Source organism: Anabrus simplex, chromosome 13, assembly GCF_040414725.1.
Source record: "Anabrus simplex isolate iqAnaSimp1 chromosome 13, ASM4041472v1, whole genome shotgun sequence".
NCBI classification, from domain to species: domain Eukaryota; kingdom Metazoa; phylum Arthropoda; class Insecta; order Orthoptera; family Tettigoniidae; genus Anabrus; species Anabrus simplex.
The window spans coordinates 10,943,217-10,956,456 of NC_090277.1; the positions used below are offsets into that span (position 1 = coordinate 10,943,217).

General features: G+C 38.2%; 1 protein-coding gene across 1 annotated transcript in view; it reads left to right on the forward strand.

The window, feature by feature from the left end:
• The first annotated feature begins 2,192 nt into the window (after positions 1-2,192).
• Positions 2,193-13,240, forward strand: part of LOC136884857 (zinc finger protein 184) — a 36,968-nt gene continuing 25,920 nt past the window's right edge. Inside the window, exons 1-4 of the mRNA XM_068230166.1 lie at positions 2,193-2,394; positions 2,525-3,078; positions 5,264-5,338; positions 8,576-8,701. Coding sequence (XP_068086267.1) covers positions 2,193-2,394; positions 2,525-3,078; positions 5,264-5,338; positions 8,576-8,701 — 957 coding nt within the window. The remainder of the gene's footprint in view (positions 2,395-2,524; positions 3,079-5,263; positions 5,339-8,575; positions 8,702-13,240) is intronic.

Here is a 13,240-nt window from a genome sequence, read left to right on the forward strand (position 1 = left end):
TCAACACACTTGCCTTTACATTTCGATAACAAGATATCTTGTTTTACAATATAATATTCGTTTACAATATGCCAATATCACGTTATATATCTCTTCAAAAACAATCTTTCTCCCCACGAATTTTACGATTCCGATCCTTCTAAGACACAGATTGAGAGTCAACTTCCACAGAGACAAAAAAATTCAATATAATAATCGCGGACGGTTTGCTTTTTCATAATCCTTCTGTGCTTCCAGCTCCCATGTGTTCTTGACATTTGGAAAACATTTGACACATAATGCGTAACGATCTCGTATAAATCAGCTGTACCGGCAAAGGAACTTGTTTAATAATTTGCTGCCTCGTATTTAGGTTAGTAATCGACAGTTTCATTCTCCATCTCGATCGTCGAATCGTGCGAGACTAGATGCACAAGGTATGGCCCTCTCATATAAACTTTGCTTATTCCAAATTATTCACACATTTCATGGCCCTCAGTATTATTCTGTCACTGACATTTTCTGCCGTTCATACGCATTTCAGTAACTTTACTTGAGGAATGTGTATTATTCATTTAATCCTGCCCTATGTTTCACAAAGTTTTATTGTCTACCAATATTTCCGAGGCACCACGGGGTTTAGAGCTTGTTATCAATCCGCCGATATCTTCAATTCAGCGATGCTGTTCACATAATTAGACAAGTCAACTGAATTCAAATTCTCCTGGAGGTGTGATGACCGGACATAAGATTTCATTGACATTATTTCTCAACATAAACTTCCAATGTGTTCACCATGTGTTCATCCTGACATGCATTGGAAGGTTATAATACGAAACAACGATATATCGTTGTCTGGCTCTCTACTGGTTAATGTGTTATTTACGAATGCAAGTTCAATGTAATAAACATTACAGAACCTTAAAACCATGATATTCATTATGATACACCCTCGAGTTTTTAATAACTGTGCTGCATTTTGTAAAATAATCCAACAATATATGACCTCTTCCTCAAAATATTACAGCTTTTGTATGCCCCATTGTTTTGTTTATTATTTCACAATGGTTTCCTTCATAGGTGGGTGTGTATACCCATAATTATAAACAGTAGTAATAATATCATGGCTTCAGTTTCAGTGTGCATGCATTTTGATGCTTCCTGAGCACTTATCAGCATTTCGATGCTTCCTGAGCACTTATCAGTTTTGACCATCGACGCTCTGTCCAAAACAGATTATTACAAGAACTTTAATTCATTTTTTAGCCCATATTGTCAACCTTATCAAGTGTTATTGTTTTTCCCTCTCAGAATAACCTCAGTGAATCATGTACGTGTTTCATCTTTGTTGAAAGACATCTTCAACCATCAAAATACAAAAATTGAGCACAAAGTTATATTTAATTTTTAAAAACACTAAATATTCCTTAGGTGTAATTCTGTCTGTGAATTCTAGTCAGACACTGTCACTGTTGAAAGCATGTGATCATAATAACACACATGCATATTGAGTTAAAATTTATGGACGCTATAAAAAATCATCAGCATTAATAAACATATACAATTCCATTAATACACATGTACATGTATAAGAATACCTTTGTTGCTGTTTCTAAAGTAAAAATTATTATATAGACTACAGTTTCTGCAGATCTTTAACACTAGAACCGCCGGAGCGGTCAAAATGACCGCTACACATTTTCAAAGCCTTATTTTGACCACATTTTTGGTCCTATTGTAAAGAGCTTCAGTGACTTTTCCTGATTACCGGTCAGAATCATCCGTATTAAATGTAATTAATTTTGCGTCATTGGATAGGACGTAGGTAACGAGTATACCTAGAACCGCCGAAATGGTCATTTTGACCGCTGTATTCATTATCAATGTGTTAGAACATGTGCTTATTCCTCTGGTTGAGATAATATTTGTTTATAATTATTCTTCCTGCAATAATGTAAGCACAACAATGAAACTCTGATAGTCTATGCACGGCCATTGTTCAATTTCCTCTTTATTCATTTATTGAAAGGCGGCTACGAGGGCTAATGGTTCACTCTCCTCTGAGAGTAGCGAACATTCTTCCACTCTCACAATCCCCTTCAAGGCCTCCCTCACCGCTCCTCTCTCCGTGAGCCAATCACAACCTTGGGACAACTGTCCACTAATCTCTCTCGGCAGTCTGGAGCTACAGCTTCGTCAGCTTGTCACAGACCATGGCTCGTAGACCACCGACCCTTACCGATGAAGAATTACTCACTCTACTGCATGACATTCCAGATGATATGTCTGAAGTTGAATGTGACCCAGATGTAGAGGACCTACGAGAAGAAGCTGCGGATGAAGATTACTACCAACCAAGTGTCCATTCTGAAAGCAGTGATTCAGATGATGCTGAATACCAAACTGTTGAACCAGGTAAGTTACAATAATGATATACGTTATCTTGATGTCAACATTTCAACTTTGGTACTCAAATTCAACATTTAGACTGCAATTATGCCTGGTATAGGCCGAGAACTGAAAGTTATCAATTGTTCTATTACAGCAGCAGAAAATGTAGCACGAAAAGCTGGAAATAAGAGGGGACGAATCAACACAAGCCTCCCAGGAACAAGTAATACGTTGCTAGGTACAGATGGCATCACGGAGTGGACTGTAGGAGAGTTTGGGAAGACTACACCTGGCAGGATGACTTGTCACAACATCTTGAAAGAAAATCCAGGACATGCTCCATATTCAAAGCGGCATGTTTCTGACGACAGTGTAGCGAGTGCATGGCGTCTTGTTATTGATGAGTCTATATTGAAACACATCAAACACTGCACGGAAACGGAAGCAAAACGTGTTCTAGGTTATGAATTGTGGAGTGTAAGTTTAGAAAAACTGGAGGCATTCATTGCCTTAGTGTATGCTCGTGGTGTTCTTGGAGCCAGTAACACTGAACTTGATGAACTCTGGTCTAAAAAGTGGGGGCCACCATTCTTCAGTGAAACAATGGGGAGGAATTGTTTTCGAGAAATTCAAAGATTTTTGCGTTTCAACGTCAGAACTACAAGATCAGAACGTTTGAAGACTGATGAATTTGCGTTAGTATCAAAAGTATGGAACAAATTCATTGAAAATTGTCAATTGACTTATATTCCAGGTGAAAATCTGACGGCTGATGAGCAGCTTTTCCCAAGCAAAACAAGGTGTCCATTCTTACAGTACATGCCGAACAAACCAGATAAATTTGGAATTAAGTTTTGGCTTCTTGTGGACGTTGACTCAAAGTTTCTGTGCAATGGGTTTCCTTACCTAGGAAAAGACTATCTCAGAGGACGTGACGAGACTCTTCCCGAAAGTGTAGTAATGAAGTTGATGGAACCATTTCAAAAGAAGTTGCGAAACGTGACTACAGACAACTTTCTTTTTTTTTTTTTTTTTTTTTTTTTTTTTTGCTAGCTGCTTTACGTCGCACCGACACAGATAGGTCTTATGGCGACGATGGGACAGGAAAGGGCTAGGAGTGGGAAGGAAGCGGCCGTGGCCTTAATTAAGGTACAGCCCCAGCATTTGCCTGGTGTGAAAATGGGAAACCACGGAAAACCATCTTCAGGGCTGCCGACAGTGGGGTTCGAACCTACTATCTCCCGAATACTGGATACTGGCCGCGGTTAAGCGACTGCAGCTATCGAGCTCGGTAACAACTTTTTTACAACAGTGAAACTTGGTAAGAAGTTGAAAAGTAATGGTACGAGTATTGTTGGAACCATTAGACGATCAAGGAGAGAAATACCTAAAGCTGTGAAGGCTATGAAAGCTAGTCTTTACGACTCAACTCTCCTGAAACATTCCAATGACACACTTACTGTTTATCAAGGTAAACGAAACAAGAACGTCCTTCTATACAGTACTTTGCACTCAGAAGTTGAAATTCAAGCTAATCCCAAAAGGATTCCCGAAACAGTAGACTTCTACAACAATACAAAATATGGTGTGGACGTGATGGATCAAATGGGAAGAAAATATACTGTTCGATCCGCTACCCGAAGATGGCCTGTTCATGTATTTCATAATATTCTTGACTTGGCAGCTATCAATTCCTGGATCATTTTCAAAAAAGTGACCGGGAAGAAGATCAGTCTTCTTGATATCTATGCCTAAGAAGATCAGTCGCCGAAATTACATCCTGAAGCTAGCAGAGGAGCTTCGTATGGGGTACATGGAATCGAAACCTAAGTATGTGGAAAGAGAACCCGAATTTAGGGAGCTTGTGGAAGGAAATGTACAGAGGAGGCAATGCCAAATGAAGAAATGTAGGAATAAGACAAACTTTACCTGCAGAAAGTGCAAACAGCGAGTGTGTGGTTCTTGCTCAAAGGACATAACTAAGGTCGTGGTATGTAGTTCCTGCTTCTAAAGATGCAGAATTGCATCAGCGTGTGCAAATACACTAAAGGAAAAGAAAGACAGTGTTTCAAAAATATGGTGTGGTACGTGGATTTGGCGAACATATTTCAGGTCATAAATTACACTAAATAAAATGTTACAGTCATTTTCTTTTCTGTTAATATGTAATAACTATTTTACAGTTTAGACTAAAAGAATTTGAAGTAAAAGCAATGTTTGTTTATTAGATAAGTGTGTTTTAGAGAAACATATCTGTGTTTGTAATAAATTAAGAAAATATTACATTTGCAATACAATGAAATAATTTGTTTCTTTTCTGCTTTAGATCCCATAATGAATGTTTTATAAACTTAGTAACACATATTTGAAAGTATGACAATGAGTTACTATACGTATTTAGAATAAAAATAATATTTCCAATACAGCGGTCAAAATGACCGCATCGGCGGTTCTAGGTATACAATATGTTCCGGCGGTTCTAGTGTTAAGGACTTTTTTGTATGTTAAATAACCCATGTGAATAATATGCATGTTTTTTGTAGAATCTTTAAGTATTTTTTATGTACGGCTGTTTAAAAAACCTCAAATAGACTAAGAATAGTAATTATTGCTAGTCTTAGTATTGTGATCCTGGCTTGGATGATAATAGCATAGCCTTTTATTGGTAGATTTATCGGCACACAAAATAACTCCTATTAGAGCAAATTTCTGCATCTCTACAACTCTGAAAAACAGTAATAGTGGGACATAGAAGCAATAATATTAATAGGATAATATGTGAAATTAAGAAATATGTTACAAGTGGGTGGAAGCTGTGCAAGATCCAACTCATTATTCTGTGCTCCCCAAATTCATGATACAAATTGTATTCTTGTTGACTGTTATTTCCTAGGAACCTCCACTGACTGCTGATCTGAGTTTTAAACTGAAAACATCACTGCCTGAAGTACACAAGGGAGTTGGGAGTGTAAGTTTCAGTTTTTCATATCTTTCTGAGGATTTTAACTTATCATATTGCTCATTTAATACAAGAACATCATAACTCAAAAATAGCCTGTTTTGTGTTATGTATACAGTAGAACCTTGATTATACATTCCCAGAAACTACGTTTTCCCGTATTCATTCAAATTATGTGGTCCTGCGAGGATCCCAATTTAATCACATTGTAAAAATTCTGCATTTTCCGTTCCTGGAAGTAATGATTTCTCGGATCAACTGTCCAGAAATTACAGTCTGAACAACGCTAAATCCTCGATCACGCATTTTTCGGGGAACTGTATATCATGGAAGGACGGCTATGGCATATTATGGATCTTGGTGTTGACGTTCCATCAATGCGGTAATTTGAGGAAGTACTGTACCGTACTCGAAAAGTGATCAGCGGTGAAATTGCAGGGACCAGCATTCGGGTAATATTGTTTAGAGAATCCTCGGAAATCATAAAGTAAAGAGTGTCCACAACAATTGGAAGGAGACAGAGGGCATTTTGACAGCTCTACATGAAGACGGAATGAGTTTCGTCAAATGTTCGTACTTGCAAAACTTCTACATATGTCCAGGGTTACATTTTGTTTTTCGAGTGCATCTCACAGGGCTTTCAGACAGGAATCGAAACTGCTCCTTCTGAAGTAACACAGATTTAGTATTTTAATGTTATCGTATACAATTATGCTATTGAGACCAGAAGAGATGTTGCACCTTACACACGTAAAGCCATGGGGTTTTTTCGGATTGCCTATTACTGTTTTCGTCATAATATAAGTCTGGGAATTTCACGTTTTGGGTTTCAAATGTTATAAAAACTGTAGTAGTTTTATTTGCGCACATTACTGGTACATTTAGCAACTATGTATCATTTCGCAGTCATACGGACTTGTACAGCAAGCACGCTTTCCAGCTGAACTCAAGGTCGCGAATTACCGTAATTTCGGAATTGTTAGTTCTATTTTTTCTCTTTCCAATTTGATTGTGATTAGTGACAGGCAGAATTGAACATAATGCATTCGAGAACTTAGAGGATTGATACTTACATTCAACACCATATTCTCAAGTTCAACATTACCTTTAAAAGTCGATGTAGGCCTTATTTTCGCGGTGCAAGATTTCCATAAACTTACTACGAAGAGTATTCCGGTGACCAAATTACAAAGAAAGATTAAAAAAAAGTGATTTTGCCATCATGTTGGGTGCTTTGGTATCTAATGTGCTTTATTTTATTATATTAGAGAATTAAAAACTACTTGTAGTTGATTGTTGTTTGGCTTGAGTTACGGGTATTAGATTCTTCGAAGAGTTTGGCTGATCAAAGTTGCTGAACTGAAAGATGTTTTCAGAGGAAACTGATTAAGCTTTCCCGGCAAAACTGAATGTAAAGTTTCGAGATTTCTAAGTTGCGTACTGGTAATTAATGTTTGAAGCCGGCCCCGCGGTTTCACTTGCCTGCCTCACAACCGGAGAGCCTGGGTTTGATTACCGGCAAGGTCAGGCGTTTAAACCTGGATATGAGGGCTGGTTCCAGGTTCACTGATGCTGCAATTACCGATACCTTTAATTGAGTATCTATTTAATGATGAGGTGTCGACCCCGGTCTAGAGAGCCAGGAATAATGGCTGAGAGGATTCGTTACACTGACCTTGCGTCACCTCGTAATCTGCAGGCCTTCAGACCAAACAGTGGTCGCTCGGTATTTCACTTCCAGGGTCCATGTTAAATTATGATAGTGTTGAAAGTGTTAATTGGTGTGCATAACTCAAAACAGGCATTTTTGATTTATGATGTTATATTAAATGAGCGATATGTTTATTTACTGTAATAAACACTTTCCAGTCTGTCATACACACAACAATTTCAAACGCAAATTAAAATACTATAAGCGTACCTATAAAAATCACATATTATATACAAAATATACAAGTATTTGCATTTGAAATTGTTGTGTGTCTGACAGACTAGAACATTTTTATTACATTTAATAAATTGATACTGGATAATATGGTTCCTTTCTTAACAAATGTTTACCTACTGTAATTATTTATTTATTTATTTATTATTCTCATTTAGGTCCATTGGATACCACGTCTAGTAATTATGACATTTCTGGAAGCCTTTTTTTTTTTTTTTTTTTTTTTTTGCAGCCCAGAAACGTTGTATTTTTTCTCTGGTCATCTGTCCTCCCTCTTCTGTCCACCCGCTGTTCTGCTTTTGCTCATCGTGGAAGCCCTTAAGGTTGTTGATCGCTGTTCTGTATTTTGATTGGATAGAGATGTCCTCCCGATTCAGTCCCATGCTCTTGAGTTCCTTCCTTACTTCCTTGAACCATTTATCCGAGACGTTACGTCTGTGATATATATATATCACTTCTAATGTCTCATGGTTCTATATTTCAAGACCTTCAAAGATCACATATTAGAATAACAGTATATTGAGGAAAGCTAAACTCAGGCACTATAACACAGTGATCAAACCCAAGTGTCTGTATTCAAGTTAATGCCTCAGAATGAAAGGAAAGGCTGGATTGAGAGAAGCAGAGAAGTATGTGCGCAAGATCATTTGCAAAATAATGGGTCCTAAGATAACAGATGGACAGTATAGACTCCGAGAAAAAGAAGAGATATACAGGAATAATGAACCGCTGATGTAGTCAATAAGAAAACCACAACTGAAGTTCTATGGACAACTACTCAAGATGGATGCAACCCAACTAACAAAGCAGATTCTTAATGTGTTGGACAACAGTGACCAAAGAAGCGCTGGCTTCACACTGCAGGAGGACATGTATGTGGTGAACATCTCTCCTGAAGATGCACAAGACCATATCAAGTGGAAAAAGGAAGTGCAGTACAGCAGGCACTGCAATTAAGCAGGATAAATGCTGATAAGAAGAAGAAAAAATAATTGCATCAAAAGTAGTTTTGACACATTTGACATTCCTTTTCTGCACCAGAAATTATGAATTCTTTTCAATGGAGTTTCTGCATTTTAAATGTCACGTAGAATATTTGAAATGCTACTTTCTGGTGTGGTAAAAGAACCTCAAGAAAGTACTTTTCATGTAATTACTGGCTTTTGAAAAACTGCTCATTTGAATTCAAATAATTTTGACATCAGACTTGTTTACTCTTTCATATTTTGACTCCTTTAGTGCTACCCGTTCTCTCTTGACTTATTTTTAGCTAAACTTCTATTATTGCATTGCTTCCTCAGGAGTCCAATCTACAGTTATCCTCTGATGAGGTGGTGAAGATCGAAGTTGAACCTGAAAATGTTTTTCCTGAGACAGATGATGTCGAGGGATCTTCTGAAGTTATCAAAGAGGAGGATGTGGCTGAGGTAAATTATATTATCACTACTAGCTGTAATGTTGTGTATGACAGGGATGAAAATGCCCTCACACTTCACTTTCATTTTCTCAGTTTGGTTGTGAGACAGCATAAACACATTAGTGATTTGGTGCCTACAATATGGTAGTATCAAATATGTTCTGACCTGATCTTGAACTGTTGTTTTTCCTTCAAGTACAGGGCATCTCAAAATGAATATCAGGGTTTTAAGACTCTATTGTTTTTATTACCTTGAAATTACAATCTATATATATAAAAATGAATATTTGTGTGTATGCAAATGATACATCTCCTCCTAAACCACTGGAGCAAAATCATTGAAACTTGGTACACTCAATTACAATCTATATATATAAAAATGAATATTTGTGTGTATGCAAATGATACATCTCCTCCTAAACCACTGGAGCAAAATCATTGAAACTTGGTACACTCAACACTCACTATCTGGAGACGAGCACTGTGAGATTATTCAAAAATAGTGTTGAGTACATAGTTTTTGTTTTCACTGAGATGAATAGTGACACTCCGGATTTTTGAAAGTCCAAGTTCAGCCACTTCGTGATGGGGGCGAGGGGATAGTGATATATAAAATTCATCGAAAATAGTGTCGAATCCATAGTTTTGTGGGTCGCTGAGATCAATAGTAACATTCCGGATTTTTTAAAGTCCTAGTTCGGCCCCGTTTGGCATAGGGGTTGAGAAAGGTCGGAATAAATTGTCCAGTATGACTGAGATAATGGACGTATGTATGTTCCAGCATGCCTTCGTTCAACTGCACTCCATTACTTTTGTTTTGGACTTATTTATTTTCATCTTGCACTCCTTACCCAAGACTTCATCCTTACCATTTAGCAGCTTCTCGAGATCTTCTGCAGTCTCAGATAAAATAACAATATCATCAGCAAATCTCAAGGTTTTGATTTCCTCTCCTTGGATTGTGATTCCCTTTCCAAATTTCTCTTTGATTTCCTTTACTGCCTGTTCTTTGTAAACGTTGAAAAGGAGGGGGACAAACTGCAGCCTTGCCTCACTCCTTTCTGGATTGCTGCAGCTTTTTCAAAGCCCTCTATTCTTATCACTGCAGACTGATTTTTATACAAATTGTAGATAATTCTTCGTTCTCGGTATCTGATTCCAATCATCTGCAGAATCTTAAATAGCTTGGTCCAATCGACATTATCGAATGCCATGTATGTGGGCTTGTCCTTCTTGATTCGATCCTCTAATATCAGACGTAAAGCCAGGATTGCTTCACGTGTTCCTACATTTCTTCTGAAGCCAAACTGATCTTCTCCCAACTCAGCTTCAAATTGTTTTCTCATTCTTCTGTAAACAATGCGTGTTAAAATTTTACAGGCATGAGATACTAAACTAATGGTGCGATAGTTTTCACACCTGTCAGCACCGGCTTTCTTGGGAATAGGTATAACAACATTCTGCCAAAAATCGGATGGGACTTCTCCTGTCTCATACATCTTACACATTAAATGCAATAACTTTGCCAAGCTGGTTTCTCCTAAGGCAGTCAGTAATTCAGAGGGAATGTCATCAATTCCAGGTGCCTTATTCCTATGTAGGTTGCTCACAGCTCTGTCAAACTCTGACCTCAAAATTGGGTCTCCCATTTCATCAGCATCAACAGCCTCTTCTTGTTCCAGAACCAAATTATGTACATCTTTACCTTGATACAACTGTTGGATATGTTCCTGCCATCTATCTGCTTTGTCTTCTTTCCCTAGAAGTGGCTTTCCATCTGAGCTCTTAATATTCATACACCTAGATTTCCTTTCTCCAAAGGTTTCCTTGATTTTCCTGCATGCTGCAACTACCTTTCCTAGGACCATACAACCTTCGACATCCTTGCACTTCTCCTTGAGCCAGTCTTCCTTAGCTACCTTGCACTTTCTGTCCACTTCATTCTTTAATTGCTTGTATTCTTTTCTGCCCTCTTCATTTCTAACATTCTTGTATTTTCGTCTTTCATCAATCAGGTCTAGTATCTCCTGAGTTATCCACTGATTCTTAGATGATATTTTCTTCCTTCCTAGCATTTCTTCAGCAGCCCTTCTGACTTTTCATGACTATCCACTCTTCCTCTATTGTGTTTCCTTCAGCCTTTTCATTTAGTCCTTTTGCAACATGTTCCTTGAAACAATCCCTCACACTCTTTTCTTTCAACTTGTCTAGATCCCATCTTTTTGCATCTTTCCTTTCTTCAATTTCTTCAGCTTCAGATGGCATTTCATGACCAACAAGTTGTGGTCAAAGTCCACGTCTGCTCCTGGGAAAGTTTTGCAATCCAACACCTGGTTTCTGAATCTCTGCCTAATCATAATGAAGTCTATTTGATACCTTCCAGTGTCTCCAGGTCTCGTCCTCGTATAAAGCCATCGTTTGTGGTGTTTGAACCGAGTATTGGCAAGGACTAAATTATGATCAGTGCAGAATTCAATCAGCCAACTTCCTCTTTCGTTCCTTTGTCCCAATCCAAATTCTCCTATTGTATTACCTTCTCTTCCTTGGCCTACCACTGCATTCTAGTCTCCCATCACAATTAGATTCTGGTCACCTTTTACATATTGTATTAAACCTTCTATCTCTTCATATGTTCTTTCGATTTCCTCATCATCTGCTGAGCTTGTAGGCTTATAGACCTCCACTATTGTGGTAAGCATTGGTTTGGTGTCTATCTTAACGACAATAATTCTTTCACTATGCTGGTCATAGTAGCTTACCCGCTGAGCTATTTTCTTATTCATTATTAAATCGACTCCTGCATTTCCTCTGTTTGATTTTGTGTTCATAATTCGGTAGTCGCCTGACTAAAAATCCTGTTCTTCCTGTCAACGTACTTCACTTATACCAACTACATCTAACTTTAGTCTATCCATCTCCCTTTTCAGATTGTCTAATCTACCACAACGATTCAAACTTCTAACATTCCACACTCCGACTCGCAGAATGTCAGTATCCATCTTCCTGATGATCGCCCCCTCTCATGTAGTCCCCACCCGGAGATCCGAATGGGGGAGTAATTAACCTCCGGAATATTTTACCCGGGAGGAATCCATCATGAGTACATCATTCATACAGAGAGAGCTGCATGTCCTCGGGAGTTAGTTACGGCTGTAGTTTCCCGTCGCTTTCAACCGTGTAGCAGTATCAACACAGCTAAGCCATGTTGAGTATTATTACAAGGCCATATCAGTCAATCATCCAGACTGCTGCCCTTGCAACTTCCGAAAGGCTGCTACCCCCCTTTCGATGAACCATTCCTTAGTCTGGTCTCTGAACAGATACCCATCCGATATGGTGTCACCTGCGGCTCAGCTGTCTGCTTCATTGGGACACGCAAGCCTCCCCACCGCGGCAAGGTCAGGTGGTTCGCAGGGGAGGAGATTATAAGTATACATATTTTATTTTTGTGATGTATAGCTGAATTGTTGATGGTTCATTTGTTCCCGGATTTTTTGTTTTCCTGTGTTGTACGTTTTTTTTTCCGTGGTCCCTCCAAAAAAGGAGAACCGAGGTTCCACTGTACCATTTTATTGGTTCTCACATGCACTCTTAAGACTTTTAACATTATGCCCCTGCAGGGTACAGGCACATTGCTTTTCCTGGTTTTGGGTGGTACAGGTGTGATTTTTGTGCGTGTTTATAGGCAGCTGCATGTGTCCCATCATAGGTAATGAATTTCATATTAATCTGTATTGAAGAACAATATAGTGTAAAACAAAAGCTAAAGATTTCCACCTATTCAGTAGTTAGTTGTAACCTTAATAAAGTTACATATATTTGTTGAAACTAGTTTCGGTGTTACCAGAGACCATCATCAGTCAAAATCAAAGTAAAGGCATGATATGAATAAAAAATATAAATAAATAACAAAAATATATATATGAAGCAAGCATGAAGTTCAAGACAAGCAAAGATTTTAAAATCACTCATCGTAATCACATGTCATGTGCAAGCTCTCAGCTTTCCTCCAATTGGAAGACTGCACTACACAGAAGACCATGTGAAACACTAAAATATCAGCACTAGAGGAATCTTTTAGAACTCAGCTGAGCTGAAAAAAGTGTAAACACAATGTTGTTGATGGAAAAGAGTTGAGATGTTCATTTGTTTCTAACATACATACATACATACATACATACATACATACATACATACATTATGATTATAGACTGTTATGCCTTTCAGCATTCAGTCTGCAATCCTCTGTGAATTTACTAAACATCGCAACAATCTTCGATTTGCAACTAGTGTTGTGGCCTCATTTAGTTCTATACCTCTTATCTATAAATCGTTAGAAACCGAGTCTAACCATCGTCGTCTTGGTCTACCCCTACTTCTCTTACCCTCCATAGCAGAGTCCATTTTTCTCTTAGGTAACCTAATCTCCTCCATTCGCCTCACATGACCCCACCACCGAAGCCGTTTATGCGTACAGCTTCATCCATCAAGTTCATTCCTAAATTAGCCTTTATCTCCTCATTCCGAGTACCCTCCTGCCATTGTTCCC